Source organism: Oncorhynchus kisutch, linkage group LG30 (genome assembly GCF_002021735.2).
Source record: "Oncorhynchus kisutch isolate 150728-3 linkage group LG30, Okis_V2, whole genome shotgun sequence".
Classification (NCBI taxonomy): Eukaryota; Metazoa; Chordata; class Actinopteri; order Salmoniformes; family Salmonidae; genus Oncorhynchus; species Oncorhynchus kisutch.
Genome location: NC_034203.2, coordinates 36,043,319 through 36,062,328, shown reverse-complemented (window position 1 = coordinate 36,062,328; position 19,010 = coordinate 36,043,319). Strand labels below are relative to the sequence as shown.

Here is a 19,010-nt window from a genome sequence, read left to right as displayed (position 1 = left end):
ATAAAAGAATGTACTTTTTACTCCATAGTCTCCATGACACCCAAAAGTACTCATTACATTTTGAATGCTTAGCAAGCAGGACAGGAACATTGTGAAATTCACACTTACCAAGAGAACATGCCTGGTCTTCCCTTCTGCCTCTGATCTGATGGACTCACTAAACAGACATGCATTGTTTGTAAATGATGTCTGAGTGTTGGAGTGTGCCCCTGGCTATCTGTAAATGATGTCTGAGTGTTAGAGTGTGCCCCTGGCTATCTGTAAATGATGTCTGAGTGTTGGAGTGTGCCCCTGGCTACTTGTAAATGATGTCTGAGTGTTGGAGTGTGCCCCTGGCTATCTGTAAATGATGTCTGAGTGTTAGAGTGTGCCCCTGGCTATCTGTAAATGATGTCTGAGTGTTGGAGTGTGCCCCTGGCTACTTGTAAATGATGTCTGAGTGTTGGAGTGTGCCCCTGGCTACTTGTAAATGATGTCTGAGTGTTGGAGTGTGCCCCTGGCTACTTGTAAATGATGTCTGAGTGTTGGAGTGTGCCCCTGGCTACTTGTAAATGATGTCTGAGTGTTGGAGTGTGCCCCTGGCTACTTGTAAATGATGTCTGAGTGTTGGAGTGTGCCCCTGGCTACTTGTAAATGATGTCTGAGTGTTGGAGTGTGCCCCTGGCTACTTGTAAATGATGTCTGAGTGTTGGAGTGTGCCCCTGGCTACTTGTAAAAATAAAAAAACAATTACATTACTTTAGCAATTACATTTACTTAAGTATATTTAAAACCAAATATTTTTTTACTTTTACGCTTGTAGTATTTTACTGGGTGAATTTCACTTCAGTCCTTTTCTATTAAGGTATCTTTACTTTTACTCAAGTATGACAATCGGGTACTTATTCCACCACTATTTATTTATGTGTGTGTGTGTAGGTTGTTCTGTGTTATGAGTCGTGACTGTGAAATCAGATCATGATAGTGAGCCATCACAAAGCTACCCTAGCCGCCCGATTGATCAAATAGGAAACTTTCATTCTGCAGTTCAATAAGAACATCAACTGACTCTTAGAAAACTTTACAAATCCATCCTTAATCTCCAGCCTAGACAGTTTATCACCAACCATACAATTCCACACAATCTAGAGGAGATTACTTGAACTGAGTGTCCTACAGTTTGTTTCCACAACAAAGAGAAATCAATACGCCACTGTTGGTTGTTTAAAAAATGAAAAGTTGACGAAGTCAGCCAAGCTTCAGACCTCTTCTTCAGTAGTATGGCCTCCTCGGGTTGTTCTGAGAAGAGAGACAGGCGTATTACTCCAAACTCTTGCCGATGCAAGGTCATCTAAACAGAACAGCTTACATGTTATGTAGTAGTTACCAGTGGGTTGGGCCTGAAGCGGTAGGCCAGCATCATCCTCTTTCTGAAAGCATCATACTCATCGTCCTGTCCTGAGAGCACAGAGGGCCGGTCCACGCCAAACCCTGCCCCGTCAACAGCCGTGGTTCCCCTGGAACAAACACACCACATCAGCTGGCTAGGTGTATGTCTCTGTGTGTGTGTATGTAAGCTATGTAGAAGACCTTGTATCAGACAATAGTGTGTGTACTCATGTGAAGTGTTTGTGTCCATGTCTGAGTACAAATGTGTATACTATGTGTCTGTGAGTATTTGATAGCCCCCAACCTGTGGACCGGAGTCTTGATGCCCTGTCCGCCAGAGCCAAGCCCATCGCCCTCCTTCCAGCCCATCTTCATGAGCATCTGGAAACCAAGGTTCTCCACCGTCAGCTTAAACTCCTTATACTCCGAGTAGTCTGGGTCATGGCCCTCCTGCAGAACACAAGGCAAGAACATGAGAATAGAATATGTGTTTCACAGGTAATTCCTTTTGGGCAGAGGCTAGACAACAAAGGGGTCAAGGACCAAGTGGTGAAGAGAACAGATGGGGAGTGGACTGACCTTCAGTGCCTTGAAGGTCTCCATAAACTTCTCCAGCTCCTCCGGAGGTAGGAAGTCACCAATGAAGTGCTTCCCTTTTCCCATGTCAGTCAGCGACTCCGCCCACTCTGGAGGAAGACACAAGCAGCCATTTACATAAACACCAAATCACTTCAGGGCCGTGGCCAGCAGGACACAATGTATTGGAACTTTCAGATTAAACGTGGCCCAGGTTATTATGACAGAGTTCATCTCAGAGTAGATTAATGAATTATAGTAGTAACAAACTGATCTTTTGAAGAATGAAATCTCACATTCAAATGGACTTGAAGTTGAAAAATTTTGACAATTCCATTCATATTCATCATCTCCATCACCACCCCAACATTAACATATATGATAATTGTGCATTTCTATGTTTTGTAGCAAAACAGATAGAGGAAGATAAGTGTTTCCAATGACATCATTGGTGTGCATCGTGTCATTTTAACCAATTATGAGGAGGCATTGCCTACTAATTGGTTGATGTCATTGTAAACACTTATCTTTTTAACTACAGAACATTAAAATGCACAATGTTGGGGTGGTGCTGGAGATGATGAATATGAAGGTGGATTTAATTTTTTTTAAATCCCTTTGAGCCCTTTCACTTGAACAGAAGCAAATCGTTCCACATTGCAGCTGACTTGAAAGGCGAGTTGAGACTGACTGATCTACAAATCACCTTGCATTTAAAATAACTACTCAATATGATTTGTAGATCAGTCAGTCAGTCATAATTTACCCATGATACATCACAGTTCTGAAAATCTTGAACACTGTCTTCATGAATCTTACCACGTGTTTTCTCCATCTCCATGTGCCGGAGGCGGTGCTCCCAGGTGCCAGCCTGCTGGTCCACCTCCTCGTCACTGTCGTACTCGTGGGAGTGGTCCTGCACCGCCTTCTCCCACATCACCTGCATCTCCGCCATCGCACGCTTATGCTTCATGATCATGTCAAACATCTCCTGCATCTGCAGTGGGAACACACACACCACACACACACATGTGCAGGCCGGACACACACCTCAGGCAAGGTTTCAGGGACAGATTGCAAGGTGGCTGAGAACGAACGCAACCGAGCCCATCTGATTTTGTTAAAGGTTTGAAGTATGATATGCGCCCCCATACCAAACCAAGGATTAACACCGCCCAGTCCCCGACAATTCAAACTGGGAAAGTACAATGTGCTGCCATAGTCTATTGTGCTGTCTGTCTGTCAGTCATGTAGTACCTCCTGTTGCTCTTTGAGCTGTTTCTTCTGGTCATCTGAGAGCTCAGTCACTCCCACCAGGCCCATAGGCTTTCCCTTCTTATAGCCCAGATCCCTCAGTTCATTAACTGAAACACACACACCAAACACAGGATATACCTTACAAACACTGTTTTTAGTCTTATACTATAACGTCTGTCTCTGTGTGTGTTATACAAGAGAGGCTGAACATACACTGAGACTGACCAGGTGAATCCAGGTGAAAGCTATGATTCCTTATTGATGTCACTTGTTCAATCCACTTCAATCAGTGTAGACGAAGGGGAGGAGACAGGTTAAAGACGAAGGGGAGGAGACAGGTTAAAGACGAAGGGGAGGAGACAGGTTAAAGACGAAGGGGAGGAGACAGGTTAAAGACGAAGGGGAGGAGACAGGTTAAAGACGAAGGGGAGGAGACAGGTTAAAGACGAAGGGGAGGAGACAGGTTAAAGATGAAGGGGAGGAGACAGGTTAAAGACGAAGGGGAGGAGACAGGTTAAAGATGAAGGGGAGGAGACAGGTTAAAGACGAAGGGGAGGAGACAGGTTAAAGACGAAGGGGAGGAGACAGGTTAAAGACGAAGGGGAGGAGACAGGTTACAGACAAAGGGGAGAAGTCAGGTTAAAGATGAAGGGGAGGAGTCAGGTTAAAGATGAAGGGGAGGAGACAGGTTAAAGATGAAGGGGAGGAGTCAGGTTAAATTAGGATGTTTAAGCTTTCAGACATGGGTTGTGTGTGTGTGCCATTCAGAGGGTGAATGGACAAGCCAAAAGATTTCAGTGCCTTTGAACAGGGTATGGTGGTAGGTGCCAGGCACACTGGTTTGAGGGTGTCAATAACTGCAAGGCTGCTGGGTTTTTCACGTGCAACAGTTTCCCGTTTGTATCAAGAATGGTCCACAACCCAAAGGACATCCAGCCAACTGACACAACTGTGGGAAGCATTGGAGTCAACATGGGTCAGCATCCCTGTGGAACGCTTGACACCTTGTAGAGTCCATGCCCCAACAAATTGAGGCTGTTCTGTGGGCAAAGGGAGGTGTAACTCAATATTTGGATTGTGTTCCTACTGTTTTGTACACTCCGTGTATGTGTGTTTGATTACCAGAGAGACACGGGCTGGGCTCTGGCTCCTCCTCCTTGGGGATGATGATGGGTTGCAGTGACAGATCCACCTTGTCGTCCTCCGACCCCCAGCGGCTCTTCCTCTTCCTCTTCACCACGGGCGGACCTGACACTTCCTGTTTTATCCCCAGACCCGGCTCCAGCTTTACTTGACCCACCAGGTAGGGGTAGTGAGGGGGCGGAGGAGGGGGAGGATAGGTCAGGGGAGGGGCGGCCGGTCTCTTGAGCTCCACCCCAGGCTCCTGCTTAATCATTGGAGGGGGGCTCTGGGCATTTTTGGCCTGGCGGTACTCCTCCACCTTCTCCTTGTAGAAACGGTGGGCGGGGCTTTGGAGGTCGTATAGAAAACTGAGGAAAGGAAGAAAAAATATGCTGTCTTTTGTGGTACTTTATCCAATTTACATGTTAGCATTACTTACTGTATTTTATTCAAAGCTTATGACAAATCAATGTCTTCTTAAGCATCAATAAAATACAATTGGATGAATACATTAAACGCTCTCGTTACAATATCTGAGACTGTCACTAACCTGAAGGTGGGGTTTTCCTGGTTGTGCTGGGCGGCGATGGCTTCCACCTCAGGTTCGCCATCGGCCACAAACATGGCCAGCTTCTCAGCCACCCTCTGTGTCTCCTCGTCCACTGGGGGGGAGACTTTAAGCAGCCTATCAGTACTGGGGCTCAACTCACACTACTACCGTATCGTACTCAACTGGCCCTCACACACCTGCCTACAGCCAGTAGGGGATAAGAAGAGGGGGGAAGGAGGAGGAGGAGCAGGGGGACACGGTGGTGATTGGGGAAGTGGATTGTATGGATTTGATAATGGAATACAGACCTAATCTTAAAATGGGTGAACAAATAACACCATGAAACGTTGTGGGTAATCATAATGTGTCGTGAATGACTTGTATCATGGTTAAAGTATTCAGTAAATCATTGTGTATCTTCGATCCTCATTGTTTTTTGTTTTAATGGTTACTTTCAACATCAACTAACACTCTCCAAGGAGGGCAATTATATTTATCTCACATATGACTCATTCACATGTATAAATATAGATTACAGATTAAAAGAACACCATCAGTCTTTGAGAGAGTGAGGAACTGTGTGTGGTAGAGAGAGAGAGAGACAGAGTGAGAGAGAAACTGATATAGGTAATCTTACCATGAGAACGTGATGGCGTCTCATGTTTTGAGTGATCCTTTCGGAGTTCAGCAACTCTCTTTCGGTAATAAAGATAATCCCGGCTGTTATTATCATACAAGAATCTGTAAGGTGGAGGGAAAAGATCTTTATATCAGGACTAAAAGAGGCACCATTACATACACTATATACTAGCTATAGATTTAACATGCTGTTAGTAGCTACATCCATACAGACTTACGAGAAAACAGGGTTGTCCTTGTAGTCCTCTTTGGCCTTCCTCTCTAGCTCAGGCCCTCCCTCAGCCACAAAGGCCGCCATCTTGTCCAGAATAAGTTGTGTGTCTGGGTCTTCTGGGGGAAAGACTTTAAGAGGACTATGAGTACATTACCTTTACTCTACTGTAGATGAGAATTCAGGCAAAGCATTAGTCTCAGGAAGCAGCTACTCTGCAACTGAAATACACAGTCAATGACATGGGTGAAATGACAACATGTAGAATAGGACAGAATCTGACTTGCACCCAGGCTCCTGGCAGTTCTTTGATATTTAAAAACACAGATCATGAATTACCTTTGATTTCTAGGAAGCTTGAGTCATCAACTTCCTCATCATCATCATCATCATCTTCATCTGGGGAGCTGAATATGCTAGGTCTTTGGGGGCGAAGTGGGTTCTTCTTGGACTGGGAGTAGTTCTTAAACTGGTTCAGCATGCTGCTGATCCCTAGACCGGGGCGCTTGCCGATGAGAATGCTCTTTATCTGGGGCTGAGACACTCCTGACGACGGACTGGGGGTGGATGATGACGGGGCTTTGGTGTCACTACTGGAGCCTGTAGAGGGTACACAACTGGGTTAATCTCACATTTATTGTTTAATGAATCCAGAAGAAAAAAGTAATTCATAAATTATTATTGTGTTATTACCATTTTATTTAATCATTTCTGTACCATTAAAATAAAGTTTTATTGAAACCAATTAAAGAGCTCACTATCTCACCAGAGTCAGAGCTGGGTTTGTCCTTCTGAAGCTTAATAAACTGCTGCAAGAAGCTTCCATCGTTCACATACTTGTTGTTGTTCGAAGAGTGTCCCTGTAAACTGTGGGGATAAGAAGTCAAAATCAATGGCTACAGTCAAGTGGGCCAGAATCAAGTACTTCCAGCAGGGATTGAGCAAAGTTTTGATGAGAGGTATTTGTAGTGTTTCAGAAGACTAGGATATACTGTACCTTGGTGGCAGTGGCTTGTTGGGAGTCTGAAGGCTCTTTTTCTTGGCCTGCTCTGCCATCTTAGCCTCGATCTCCCGCTTCTTCTGGGCAATCAGCTCCTCCTGACGGAGAATGTTCACACTCATCCTGTTCTTCTGGGCTGGCCGGAACTTGTTGTTCCAGCCTCCTCTCCCTGCAGTGGGAATAAAACAAACAGTGGAAGAGTTGGGTGCAGTTGTTATTGGTGTCCTACTACCAATAATGTTAGTCACAAGAGGTGATCTCGTTTGTAATTGCTCTAGCTATCTTCGTGAGTATTTTAGTAAAAGTCGTATGTGACTAGCTATCTATATATTATGAAGAGTGAACTACCCTGAATGTTAGGAATGTGTAGACATGTCAGGGACTATATCTTGCTCCATTGAGGATGTCTCCATTCCCTTTGATTATCTTTGTTGCCACAGACTTGAGAAGCAGCCAGCAGGCCAGGGTTGGTAAAACATTTTTTTCTAAAACTGGCTAGTTAGCTCGCTACAAGGTGGCATCAAGACTTTAGCAATAAATAGCTAAAATACCAAACTACAACTAATTATGTAATGAATTTGACATTATGTGGTTGATTCTGATTGTGGCTACCGATTTTTTTTAAATGAATTTTGATGTATCAACAACTACAAATCCTGTTGATGGGCGGTGGTAACTAACGTTAGCTAGCTAAGTAGCTAACGCGTTAGTTATGTAGTTAACTAGCGCAAGTAACCACATTTGATGAGGCAAGAGTTTATTGTTAAGAATTTTAAAATAGTTACTATATTAAGGTATGCCATTTAAATTATTTCGAGCGTTTACCTGTATCTCCGGACTCCATAGTTGCAGCTAACCAGATCTGTATTCCCTGATACGAGCTATCTGTTGCTAAGCTAGGTAGCCCTTCGCTAGTTTCCGCTTCCTGTTCGTCTCGCAAATCGATTAATTTTGTCGTTTGTCGCTACCCGTACACGTTTACTCTCGGTTGTCTGGTAGAGAATCTGAAGATGGCTGAAGCTCCCCCACGGCCCTGCCGGTTTTTCTGTCACCGATGTTCAGCAGAGATCAACCCTCGTCTCCCGGTAAGCATTCCAGAGAGGTTTTTGTTGTTCACGAAAGGAAACCATGGCCAGCTAAGTGGGGTTTGTATTATTTTATCCACGATTTCCTCTGGCTGAAGCATGACAGCTAGCTAACGTTAGCTTGTAGCGAGTGGAACGTTCACGTTGCCAATCATTTGACAGCTATAGTTTCGTTTGCATTCTAGCCAGCTACCAAAATAGCTTGTAGTTTGCCTGTTAGGATGTTTCGAGATCATGCCTCTGTGACTTATTGGGTTAGCTAAGGAGTTACCCATGTTTTACAGTGACAGCGTGTCTGTCTCTTTTTATGATATGAGACCTGTTCATGATAATGACAGCTTGCCGGCCCCTAGCACCTCCAAAGGTAGATAGCTACCTAACCTTAAAGCAGAAATCAGCAGTTGAAACAATAACAAAGCGACTCTCCACCACTGTTTCATGTCTGGAGAAATGTAGCCACTCTCAAATTCAAAGCTATAGATGCAAGAAATTACCATCCATGATATCAAAAGAATAGTTTAACCATGATTTTAGGATAAATAGTATTTGTTTACATTTACTTTGTTTACAAACAGTGGATTATGGATTAAATAAGCTTATATTTTGGGCTCTGATGGGGTAGGACAGTTGAACTAAGCTCATAATGCATTATAAGTTATATTCTTCAAGAATCAATGGGTACATATAATTCATTAATACATACACAAATGAATGTAGCAACTGCTGATTACCCCTTTAAGCTATGATCTCACAATGTGTGACTTTCAAAAAACACAATCATTAGGCTATGTACACCACCAACTCATTTCCATAGCTGCAACAACCTGTTTTAACATGCCTGTTGTTGTATGGTCATTCATAGGAAGCTTCTTGAATTGTACAGTGCAGTAGCTTTCAGATATTTACCTGCATGGAGAGCCTTTGCAAAGAGCTAATGGTACTCAACGATCTCTCAATAGCAATGGATTGAATGGATCATCAGCTATTGTTAAAATGATCAACTCTGGGAATGGAGCAACAGCAGGTCAAAGTGTGAGGTCAATAGCTAACTTGTTTGATTTTGAATTCAACTGGTTGAAGCTATCTAACAATCTTAATTCCCAGGTACATACATAGCCTACATAGGCACGGTTGTTGTTTTGTTTTGCTTCAGATCAAATGAAAACATTCAAGTTTATGAGACTGACAGATGACAATTATGATTATGTTATAAATTAGATGTATCTCTGCTTTCCTGCAGGAGTACACATGTCCGCGGTGTGAATCTGGCTTCATTGAAGAGCTATCAGTGGAGAGAAGGTAGCCTACAGTATCATCTGCCTGTCTATCAGAGTTTAAAGCCCTTTCAGAAGCACTTCTCCATTGACAATGCTATATGTGTCTGGGAAACAGGCTGTCGGTGTTTAGGCTAATTTCTATCACATTGGTTCATGGTTGAAGATAAGATGAGAACCTGCCATTTTTTTGTGTTTTATTTATTTCCAGCACTGAAAATGGGTCCACATCCACTGCCTCCACCAGCGATCAGAACCGTCCGACTTTTGAGGTTAGTGACACAGAACTCCTTTGTTCCTCAACTCAACAGTTGGTCCTCATGAACTCATGCACCTTGGTTGGACTGGAAGTTAGTGACAGTATATGTTTCACTCTTTGTCCTTCCTAAGAGTATGGACCACCAGCACATGTTTACATTTCCGCCCGGATACGGCCAGTTCGCTCTGGGGATTTTTGACGAGAATTTTGACCTCCGAGCGGGGCTGCCAGCAGAAGACAACCGCGAGACGGAGAACCGACGGGAACGGGAGATGGCATCACGGCAACGGTACAGCGCTCGGCAACCACAGGGACGACACATGCCACGGCGACCGGGACAGAGACACGAAGGAGTGCCCACATTAGAGGGGTAAGGAACATTTTCCAGCTTGCTTGCCCAATGAAACATTGTTTGCCCTGTAGGAAAGAGATGAAAAAGGAATTATGAAAGGAATTTGTGTAGTGACATGACTCAGTTTTCTTCATGAATAATTCAGGAAGTCAAATCAAATGTTATTTGTCACATGTGCCGATTACAACAGGTGTAGACCTTACAGTGAAATGCTTAAGTGACTGAGATATTTCTCATTGTCCCTCTGCAGAATCATCCAGCAGCTAGTGAATGGAATCATAGCACCCACAGCCATGCCGAACATTGCAATGGGACCATGGTATGTGCACAGTGTTATTATATAATTACCAGGAAAATCGATGTTGTGTCTGTAAACGTACTAGTTACTGTGTGTTTCTAGTCATTTCTTGGAATTCTCTTGATAGGGGCATGCTACACTCAAATCCAATGGACTACGCTTGGGGTGCCAATGGACTTGATTCTATCATTACCCAGGTACACCCAAATCCTCTAACACTTCACAAGGGATTCAGTGACAAATTCTGGTGACACATTTGCACAATCTAATGAAACAACTTTACCTTTCTCCTCTGTAGTTATTAAATCAGTTTGAGAACACTGGTCCTCCTCCTGCTGACAGAGAGAGGATAAAGAACCTGCCCAGCATCCAGATTACAGAGGAACATGTGGGTGAGTCAACAACAACTTTTCACAGTCCCTCCAGGATTCTGGGATCACATTTTTTTTGGGTGCAAAAGCAACAATTCCCTGCATATTATACAAGGGCTTGCAAATTTAACCAATCACTGCACCATTTCCACATAAAAAAGTCAAATAATCGCATATTATCGCATTACAGAAAGAGGGCTCGCAATTTCAACCAATCACTGCACATCTACTGTATAATGTGCTTCTATCAAGCCACACGTCAACAAACTTTTCCCCATGTCAGCGCATTGTCACGACAAATTGGACAAAATCATTGCATTTTGCCATGCAAAATGTCAGAATTGCCACAGCAAAATCAGGTGGAATTTTAAAGGGACTGATCACTCAACCACAAAATATTGTATTTTATTGCAGGTTCCAGTTTAGAATGTTCTGTGTGCAAGGAAGACTACAGTGTAGGGGAGACTGTGAGGCAACTTCCGTGCAATCACCTGTTTCACAATGACTGCATAGTACCATGGCTGGAACAGGTATGTGCGTTTTCACCTTTGTTTAATTCCTAAATGCAGTGGTTTGCATGTTAATGTGTTCTCATTGTCTAAGCTGTACGCTGAACCTCGTTTCTGTGACCCTCTCTCCCTCCCTCAGCACGACACATGTCCAGTGTGCAGAAAGAGCCTCAGTGGACAGAACACAGCCACGGACCCCCCGGGACTTTCAGGAATGAACTTCTCCCCTTCCTCCTCTTCCTCATCCTCTTCCAGCTCCCCCAGTAACGAGAACGCTGCCAACAACTCCTAGATCTCCATCATACCTCGATCACACCACCTGCACACAAACACCTCACCCCCACCCCAGGCAGACTTTCACCCCCACTCTACCACTGGCTCAGGAGAGTCTGGAGGGCCGCCCCTCTCAGTGCTTTCTTTAAGGCCCACTGGGAGAAGCTGCTGGGGAGATGACTCTACTCTGGAGGTGAAACGATAAACACAATATGGACTATGAGACGTTATTTTAATTTGATTTGATCCCCTTTCTATTGTGAACTTTGAACACACGATCATTCCTTCCTATGTGTGAGGACTGGAGTGGATGCCGTCACCAGTATTCTTGCGATGCTTCTGTAAAAGGAGAGAGTGAAGATGAAACTGGAGAAGGATCCGAACAGGTTGTGGTGTATAATAGTATCCACGTTTGAACCGCAGTGGACTGCGACTTGACTGAGACATTGTCATGTCTTTTTGCCATAAGATGGGGACACACATTTTATATTTAAAGAGAAAGTGTTAAGTTATTATTATTATTTTTTTACTCAACTGTGGTGGTACAGACTTCCATGCCGAAGGAGAGAGATATGTGTACATAGAGGTATTCATATTTAAGAACATTAACAAGCAGGTCAGTCACTGTACAGCCAACTGAAGAATACAGAGAGAACTAAGAGAGAACTGAGTGTATGCATCTGATTTTAGAATTATTTATTTGCACTTTTCTGTTGCACTACATTCTGTTTGGTTTCAGGATTGGGAATTTTGGGAAACTACAACTGAACAAAAATGTTATTGCATCTCTGAACTTTTCCTCATTAATTTTAATGCTCATATTGTCGTTCTCACATTAAAGTCTCAATTTATCAGCATTTTTCCAAAATGTTTGTATTCTCTAATTTCTTGTAGGCTACTATCAAAAGTGGCAACATTCTCACTCAGTTTCCTCGAATGTCCGATACAATGAATTTCAGTTCGATACATTTTTATAGACCTATTCTATTGTAAGTTAATAATTTGTTAGGGTAAAATAATAATACACCAAAACTGGACTATACTGCAGTTCTGATGATAGCGCTATACTATGGCAGTAAGTAAGTAGAACATGGATTTATTCTGGACGATTCTAGAACGTTCTGCTGTGTGATTTTTTTTTTAAATGGTGAAATATGAGGTGTCTGGAATTATCTGCCTTGTTCTAATACTTTAGATATGCACCCTTCCTTCCTCCCTTGAACAACATTCTCACTAATTATTCCAGATGGGAGAGGTGAAGTGCCACAGTAGCACCAGTATAGTCATGTCAGCTCAGTAGTTAGTTACTTCAAGGAAGGTAGGTAGGAACTAGGAATGGTGGATTTCTGAAGTATTTAAACCGGGCGCTGAACAATAAGCAGGGGCTGAAAACCATTATACGTGAAACTATTATATACTATCGGCTAAGTGGTGCCATGCTGATTAGTAATCACCTAATAACCCAATCAACACAGTTTAATTATGAGCACAGCATAGGAGCCAATCATAGCTCTGCTCCCTCAGGAGCCCTGTCCTGAAGGAGGAAATGGAGAGAGAATTCTGTCTCAGTCTCTGGAGACAGACTGCCGTGGTACACTTCTCACTGTCTCAGGCAGCAGGCCCTGGAGACAGACGGCCGTGGTACACTTCTTACTGTCTCAGGCAGCAGGCTCTGGAGACAGATGGCCGTGGTACACTTCTCACTGTCTCAGGCTCTGGAGACAGATGGCCATGGTACACTTTTCACTGTCTCAGGCAGCAGGCCCTGGAGACAGATGACCGTGGTACACTTCTCCCTGTCTCAGGCAGCAGTCTCTGGAGACAGACGGCCGTGGTACACTTCTCCCTGTCTCAGGCAGCAGTCTCTGGAGACAGACGGCCGTGGTACACTTCTCACTGTCTCAGGCAGCAGGCTCTGGAGACAGATGGCCGTGGTACACTTCTCACTGTCTCAGGCAGCAGGCTCTGGAGACAGATGGCCGTGGTACACTTCTCCCTGTCTCAGGCAGCAGTCTCTGGAGACAGATGGCCATGGTACACTTCTCCCTGTCTCAGGCAGCAGTCTCTGGAGACAGATGGCCGTGGTACACTTCTCACTGTCTCAGGCAGCAGGCTCTGGAGACAGATGGCCGTGGTACACTTCTCACTGTCTCAGGCAGCAGGCTCTGGAGACAGATGGCCGTGGTACACTTCTCACTGTCTCAGGCAGCAGGCTCTGGAGACAGATGGCCGTGGTACACTTCTCACTGTCTCAGGCAGCAGGCTCTGGAGACAGATGGCCGTGGTACACTTCTCAACCTGCTATGCACACTCCATTTCACTACTCATATTTTATCGCCTTTTCAAATATGGTACCTGATGTTGTTCTTTATGTGCATCGTAGGAAGATGGAGGGTGTGTTCTGTGTAGTCCAGCCTAACTATTCCCCTAACCCCTACCCCTAGGGTTAGTGGAATGGATCATTGGAACATTGAAGGGGCCAATGTCACTGAAGGGCTCATTAGAACATTTCAATGTGTTTCATCCCAAGCAATGTGCCGATAGTTAAGGTTCAAGCATGTTTTAGTCTGTGTGGCCCCTACCCATGTCATGTACAGTCAGGTCCACAATTATTGGCACGCTTGATAAAGATCAGCAAAAAAACTGTATAAAATAAATAATACAAATAATGAGCTACAAAACATGGGGAAATTATATTATTTTATACTAATACAATTGTTCAGAGAAAAATATTTTGTTTTTTGAGGGATAAACGGCATTGGCACTTGGATTTGGTCAGATGACATGAAATGTATGTTCTTGTCTGTTCTAGTCTATGTGGGGCCCTCACCCAAGTCATGTCCTTATCAGTCCTGCTGGTGAGACTCATCAGTGTCACTGGACCTTCTCTCTCTACTGCTGCAGCCCTATCAGCATTAACACATGAGGACCCATTTAGAGCTGCCTTGTCTTTCTTTTTGTGTGTGTGTGTGTGTGTGTGTGTGTGTGTGTGTGTGTGTGTGTGTGTGTGTGTGTGTGTGTGTGTGTGTGTGTGTGTGTGTGTGTGTGTGTGTGAGAGAGAAAATAAGAGGGAAGAAAGGGGTGGGGGAGAGAACCAAAACAGAGAAAGAGACCACCTGGCTTTGTTTATTAGCTTTCTGAGAACAACAGGCGGTTACTGTGTATCTTTCACTAAACCTTCTGTGCATGACTGAAATGCTTATTGTTACCCTATAAATATGTTATAGCCAGTCCACATACACCTGGGATGTCATTGTGGAAAAAGGGTAGCTGAGGTTTTAGCATAAGGTTGACCACCACAGATTTAGGACCAGATTACACTAACCCCAATTTTAGCCTAAACCATTAGAGGGTTGAACGAATAACTGACCCTGTGTAAGTGGTTATAGCTGCAACTTCAAATTCTCATACAGCAATGATGAATGTTGACACTGCCAGTATACGCTGCTCTCAGGTTAGTTCCACCAGACCACCCAACAGCAGCATCTGTTCAACCAGCCTGACACTCTGTCTCTCTCTGGGATTCCTCGTAGCTCGTTGGACCTCGTCCAAGATCAATTAGCCTTTTTAATATTTTGGAACTGGAACTCTGCCTTTTATGCAAATGAACCCAGAGCATCATTCTTCTAATGTGTCATCATACCAGGAAGTGGAATTGAGGCAGGCAGCCTCTGCAGAGCGAGAGACACACTCCATCTGCCAGCACAGACTGGACCCGGCATCTCACTGTGAAAAGGTAAGAGACCTGCGGCAAGGGGACTCAGAACAGTCACGACAACCCCATTGACCCCTGGGAAACGTAGTTTAACATTGCTGCATGGATGTTTAAGACAAGTTCAGTGATTGCAGACAACCTCTGAATGTCATTGACACAGACTGTGTGCAATCAGCGTCAGTGATTCTGAAGGCTGTGTGTGTGTGTGTGTGCGTGTCTGCGTGTGTGTGTGTGTGTGTGTCCTCATGTAGGTCTCACTGGTTCAGTGGACAAGGTAAAATATCAGATCATATATACAGTTTGGCCTGGATTATCATGTGTATGACGTAGATATGGTTGAAAAAATACTTGGCAATAAAAAAATACTAGGCACGTTTTTCCTAATCAAATGCATCCTTGTCCTATATCAGATCCAAGTGTGTCTGGGACTTTGGGTCCTTTGTCAGGGCTGTTCGTACGTATCCTACTGCTGGTCTGATTTGATTCAATTGATTCAATTTCAGTATGCTCACCAGTTGTGAATGCTTGGGTACACTTAGTGATGGACTAAACATTGTTTCTGTCCTGTAAAGGGGTCCTGAAATAAGCATGTGGTTACAAAAAGTTACATGTACCTGTTGATGGAGGTAACAGCAGACTAGAACCGGAGATAGAATGGAACCCTACCAGCAAGAATCATCTGGTGCTTGCTTGCACACATTACTGTATCTGTTCTCTAATATTTTAATCTAACTTTTGGGTGACAACAATTCCAAAACATAATTTTATCCTTATTACAGTCCCATTTGGATTCTTGGAATGTTTGGTGTAAATTGAAAGCTCTATCTTTGAGGAGAATCTTTGAGGAGAATCCAAACTGTTCGATTCAAGGACACGATGCTTATAAAAGGTCCATTTCGATAGTTGTGGCCTCCTCCCTTCATATCTTCATTGTCATCCCCTGATATGGAAAAATGCCACAGGGGAGAGTACGGTGGATGCCTATTGGAAAGTTACTGTTGCTGTGGAAGTTTACCTGCTCAGCTATTTCACATCAGTGCAGATGATGAGGTAAAGGAAACAGACTATTGCTTTGAGATCTCATTCTCTGTATTCCACCTGTATGGACAGTAGAGGGCGCTACACGCCTGTTTGACATCTTGTCATTGAAAACACCCTCTAAAAAATGACATCATTGCTTCATTTACTTTCATGCCGTTTTAATTGAGCGTTTGAAAGCTGTATGAGTCATTGACCCTACCTGATTTCACATGAATTTAGATGATATCTTGTTGAATATTTTGGGACTTGGATTGATTAGAATGTAATTGAAAGTTAATTTAATAAGGCAATAGGTTTACATTAGCCTATGATTTGCTGAATGGGACTTAATCACAGAGCAACTGCCACTTAACGTGTTATTAGATGTGATAAAATATAAACAATGGGGAAGTGAAGCTTACATGATCTCTGATAGTGAATACAGATACCTACTCTTGTAGTCTGCAAAGAAGTCACGTCCACCCCCTCCTCTCTCTCCTTTCTCTCTCTCCACTCTCTCTCTCCCCCACTCCTCTGTCCTGATCGGTTTTCACTAAAGATAATTGGAGGCAACATTTGATATGGACAAGAATGATGTTTCACCAGGCTCATCTGCTGCGACCATGAAAAAGAAGGCGGCAGGCGGTAGCGGATGTAGCCACATCAGCGCGCCCAAAGCTCCCACGTCCAATTGTACGAGAAGCAAAAGCAGCAATTGTGTTGAGTCTGCCCCCGCTGCAGCTGCCAGCCAGAGCGCCCCGAATGTGAAGCAGCCCGGCGTGGCCAGTAACGCTGTCATAGACGGTGCGGAGGACGGTGAGGACGAGTCCAAGTTTCAGTATCCGCGGCTGCGCCGAACCGGGGGGAGCGGCAGTGGCGGTGGTGGTGGAGGCGGTAGTATCAGGATGAAGAACTTTACGCCAGGAGGGGGAGCCGCGGCCACGGTTACCAGAAAGAACTCCACCAACAACGAGCCCATCCTACTGCAAACAGAGGGTGCGCCTGCTGCTACTAAGCCCACTGTAGCATCCAAAGCGACTGATACCACAACCTGTCCGGGAGATGCTGCCGGGCGCTGCGAGACCAACAGAGCGGCAGGGGCGGAGGCGTCTGGAGCAGCGGTCGCAGTAGAGGTTTTAAACGCTACAGCAGGTGATGCTTGTAACAACAGCACCGCTCCAATTTCAAGAATGAAATGCAACAAAAACGGAGAATGCAGGAGGGACTCCGGCACCGGGAGCCTGCGCTCGATCATCTCCAACAAGACTGCCGGGGCGGGGAGGGCCGAGGACGCGTCCCTTAGGCGTGGTGCCTGTAACTCAGCCAGGGCCAGCATGGATGGCTCCGCGACAGGCTCCATGACGCAGGGCCAGGGGGAAGGTAGCGCAAACCCCAGCGTCACCCCTGTTTCCACCGGTGTCCCCGAGAAAAAGGACTCCAGGGTGTCCTTCTCCAACGCGCCAAGCAGGAAAGCCTCCTCATCGCTGCACGGATCGACCCAGACCCAGACGACCCAGCAGCCTAGAAACTCTGTCACCTTCCAGAAGCCGGAGGATGGACCCCAGATCCAGGCCGAGGATGCCGATGCTGACGGAAGCACCTTCATGCAACGACAATTCAGTGCCATGCTGCAGCCTGGAGTTAACAAATTCTCCTTACGCATGTATGGGAGTCAAAAGGCGGTGGAGAGGGAGCAAGAGCGGGTTAAATCAGCGGGCAATTGGATTATCCACCCCTACAGTGATTTCAGGTAAGAATTATGCTATGTATGTATGTGCATGTTGACAATGTCATGGAGGGCCTTGGTTTGGCCCCATAGCCTCATCAACAAGTTATACTGAGAATCCAGGAGCCCATCAGTAGAATGCTATTGTCATTGTACTTTGTGCAACACATCCATTGTCATTAGTAATTATAAAATATACATTTACCCCTTTTGTTCCACAAGTTCTGGCTGGTATTTTAGCCACATATATCACATTTTAATGAATGAAGCCCATCTATGCAGTGATTTTCATTAAACAAGGGGCCATTGACAAAGCAGTTTTTTTAGAAATGCTTTTTAGAGGATTTCAAAGACAACCTGTGCGCAAAGCTCTCTGCATAGGCTTTATGAATAACGATGATATCGTGCCCTTTCAAGGTTGTAAACACTAGGTAGTCTGTTGAATATCCTGGATACCAAACCAAGCCTCACGTTTGTTTCAATCCGTGAACAAATTCGCATCGATCGCATTCAGAACAATAGGCGAATCTTGGCCCACAATCATTACATTCCGTAAATTACTAGGCTATTTACCGTGGGGCTAGATTAAAAATGATTTGTTTTTGTTTCGAGTCGAGGTTAGCGTAGTAGCCTATGGCTGTCGGCCAGATCCTTGACTGATAGGACTGCCGGGGTGTGTGATGCACTCAGTAATTGAATGTCACCTTGAGCCAAGTGTGCTAAAACCTCAAGCATGCTCATTCGAGACATATCCGCCTCTATTACTCTATGACTCCCCGGATCAGATTTTAATGAGGGGTTTGCTTTGCCCGTTCATCACGGGCAATCACTTATCAGCGATAAGGCTACTTGACTTCTCACGCCTTTTGTCACAATATAGGGGTTCTCTCGCGTTTGAGAGGGTCATGTTGATTATGAAATGCTTTATTTTCGTGAATTGGGCCCTGTCTCTGAGTGATATGCCATTGTTTACATGGTCGTGAAATTGCATCTTTGCGTCACTGGATTTCTTGATAGACACATGGGCGCTACCTTCCCTCTTTCAGCACCACTCGTCACAAGTGGACAGCTCCCGCCTAACCGAAAGTGGAGCCGGCAGAATGATCAATTCTGTAGCTAGCTTACTTTCGATTCACAAATCACACCTCGTGATGTTTTTCGACTCCGCTCATCTTAACGAATGGAATCAAATAATGTTGACTCAGTACAAGACATATAATACTAGGGCCTAGGAGACCTGGGCGCAAAGTAACAATTTCAGTATTTTGCTTCTTTATGAAATTGTTATTTGAGTTTGTTTATACAAACAACGTACATATATCTCAGATACCATTACACCATTACTGTAACCTGACTACGTTTCTAGGACATACCAGACGTTTATAATTCAACCCGAAAGTGGTGG

At 44.5% G+C, this 19,010-nt stretch overlaps 3 protein-coding genes across 3 annotated transcripts in view; 2 read left to right on the top strand and 1 right to left on the bottom strand.

The window, feature by feature from the left end:
* Positions 1-878: 878 nt before the first annotated feature.
* On the bottom strand, positions 879-7,652 carry LOC109874807 (SURP and G-patch domain-containing protein 1-like). The gene is made up of 14 exons (XM_020466808.2): positions 7,549-7,652; positions 6,721-6,892; positions 6,490-6,590; positions 6,063-6,323; positions 5,731-5,854; positions 5,511-5,614; positions 4,874-4,997; positions 4,324-4,691; positions 3,202-3,308; positions 2,764-2,941; positions 1,948-2,054; positions 1,673-1,818; positions 1,367-1,496; positions 879-1,278 (listed from the first exon to the last, which is right to left on the bottom strand). Exons 1-14 carry the CDS (start codon positions 7,565-7,567, stop codon positions 1,252-1,254), a joined length of 1,968 nt encoding a protein of 655 aa, XP_020322397.1. The 5' UTR covers positions 7,568-7,652; the 3' UTR covers positions 879-1,251.
* A 43-nt stretch (positions 7,653-7,695) lies between these two features.
* Positions 7,696-12,001, top strand: LOC109874808 (E3 ubiquitin-protein ligase RNF126-like). The gene is made up of 9 exons (XM_020466809.2): positions 7,696-7,808; positions 9,049-9,107; positions 9,294-9,354; positions 9,473-9,711; positions 9,944-10,012; positions 10,119-10,188; positions 10,290-10,383; positions 10,777-10,892; positions 11,011-12,001. The coding sequence occupies exons 1-9, from the start codon at positions 7,734-7,736 to the stop codon at positions 11,161-11,163; spliced, it is 936 nt and encodes a 311-aa protein (XP_020322398.1). The 5' UTR covers positions 7,696-7,733; the 3' UTR covers positions 11,164-12,001.
* Positions 12,002-16,416: 4,415 nt separating this feature from the next.
* Positions 16,417-19,010, top strand: part of LOC109874766 (potassium/sodium hyperpolarization-activated cyclic nucleotide-gated channel 2) — a 76,083-nt gene continuing 73,489 nt past the window's right edge. Inside the window, exon 1 of the mRNA XM_031810866.1 lies at positions 16,417-17,629. Within this exon, the coding sequence (XP_031666726.1) occupies positions 16,461-17,629 (1,169 nt within the window). The 5' untranslated portion in view covers positions 16,417-16,460. The remainder of the gene's footprint in view (positions 17,630-19,010) is intronic.

Bases quoted from the DNA above. Each gene is read 5' to 3' on its own strand.
- LOC109874807 (XM_020466808.2), bottom strand. The intron at 6,591-6,720 runs GTACAGTATATC...TTATCCCCACAG, and splicing joins AACAAGCCACTGCCACCAAG to TTTACAGGGACACTCTTCGA. The intron at 5,855-6,062 runs GTAATTCATGAT...GTCCTCTTAAAG, and splicing joins AAGCTTCCTAGAAATCAAAG to TCTTTCCCCCAGAAGACCCA.
- LOC109874808 (XM_020466809.2), top strand. From the start codon at position 7,734: ATGGCTGAAGCTCCCCCACGGCCCTGCCGGTTTTTCTGTCACCGATGT. The intron at 10,189-10,289 runs GTACACCCAAAT...TCTCCTCTGTAG, and splicing joins TTGATTCTATCATTACCCAG to TTATTAAATCAGTTTGAGAA. The intron at 10,384-10,776 runs GTGAGTCAACAA...ATTTTATTGCAG, and splicing joins GATTACAGAGGAACATGTGG to GTTCCAGTTTAGAATGTTCT.